The 1194-nt window shown below is 60.5% G+C and overlaps 1 protein-coding gene across 2 annotated transcripts in view; it reads right to left on the reverse strand.

Moving 5' to 3' along the window:
• Nucleotides 1–1194, reverse strand: part of LOC104988913 (coronin-7) — a 7664-nt gene that overhangs the window by 4103 nt on the left and 2367 nt on the right. For both annotated transcript variants that reach the window (XM_010840399.1, XM_010840398.1), the window contains 4 exons: nt 1087–1173; nt 862–1004; nt 682–786; nt 519–604 (listed from right to left, as the gene is read on the reverse strand). In XM_010840399.1, the coding sequence (XP_010838701.1) occupies nt 519–604; nt 682–786; nt 862–1004; nt 1087–1173 (421 nt within the window). The remainder of the gene's footprint in view (nt 1–518; nt 605–681; nt 787–861; nt 1005–1086; nt 1174–1194) is intronic.

Here is a 1194-nt window from a genome sequence, read left to right on the forward strand (position 1 = left end):
TCGCACCTGGGACAGATCTCATCCTTCTGGGCCCCCAGTTGATTCCTCCCCATCTCTCTCCCTCTCATCCACACGTCCATTCACCCATCCATCCACCCCACCATCCATCCAACCATCCATCTATCCATCTACCCATCCATCTATCCATCTACCCATCCATCCACTCAACCATCCATCCATCCACCTACCCATCCATCCATCCATCCATCCATCCATCCACCCAACCATCTATCTACCCCACCATCCATCCACTGACCTACCTATCCATCCAACCATCCATCTATCTATCCACCCAACCACCCATCTATCCATCCATCCACCCAACCATCTATTCATCCTCCCAACCATCCATTCACCCATCCATCCATCCATCCATCCATCCATCCACCCAACTATCCATCCAGTAAGTGAGGGTGGGGACAGCTTCTGCACACCTAACAGGTGTATGTGTATCTTGGGGACGGGGCACGGTGGATGCTGAGGTCTGGGGATGGGAATGGTGATCCCAGAGTCCTCACCTGTCAAAGCCTGACACCAAGAGATAGTGACCGTCACACACCCACACAACGCGGGCTCCACGGGCCCCCTCGGGCCCTGGGCCTTCCTGTTAGGATACAGCATATGAGGCCCAGCCGGGACCCCCACGGGGTCTGAGGGCTGCCCCCAGCCCATCCTGCTCACCTGCAGGGGCTCAGGGCTACCCCGGGGCTCGTAGATCCGCAAGCGCCCGTCTTTGCAGACAGTGGCCAGCTGCTGCCCATCGGGGCTCCAGGCCAGGCCAAAGATCTGGGGGCAGGTGGAAAGGTTGAGAAGCAGCCTCTTGCCCCATGGCTGGGCACCTGCCCTCCAGAACTATCCTACCTGATCCCGGTGGCCCTGTAGCCTCAGCCGCTCGGCTCCAACCTTGAGGTCCCAAATCCGAACAGTGAGGTCGTAGGAGGAGGAGGCCAGTACGTCGGCCGCCAGAGGGTGGAAGCGCAGAGAATAGATCTTCTCCGTGTGGCCTGGGGTTGAGGTGTGGGGTGACACTGAGCCCCCCGGGGAGCCTCTACCCACCCCCCCAGCCCCCACCCAGGCCCCCCTCACCTGTGAGTACAGCCTCAGGCATAGTGAGCACCTCCTGCAGGCCATTAGGGGGCACCCGCCACAGCCGGATCCTGGCGTCCTCCCCGGCTGCGGGGTGAGCAGGCTCGT

The sequence above is a fragment of the Bison bison genome, unplaced genomic scaffold (assembly GCF_000754665.1).
Source record: "Bison bison bison isolate TAMUID 2011002044 unplaced genomic scaffold, Bison_UMD1.0 scf7180017864144, whole genome shotgun sequence".
Lineage (NCBI taxonomy): Eukaryota > Metazoa > Chordata > Mammalia > Artiodactyla > Bovidae > Bison > Bison bison.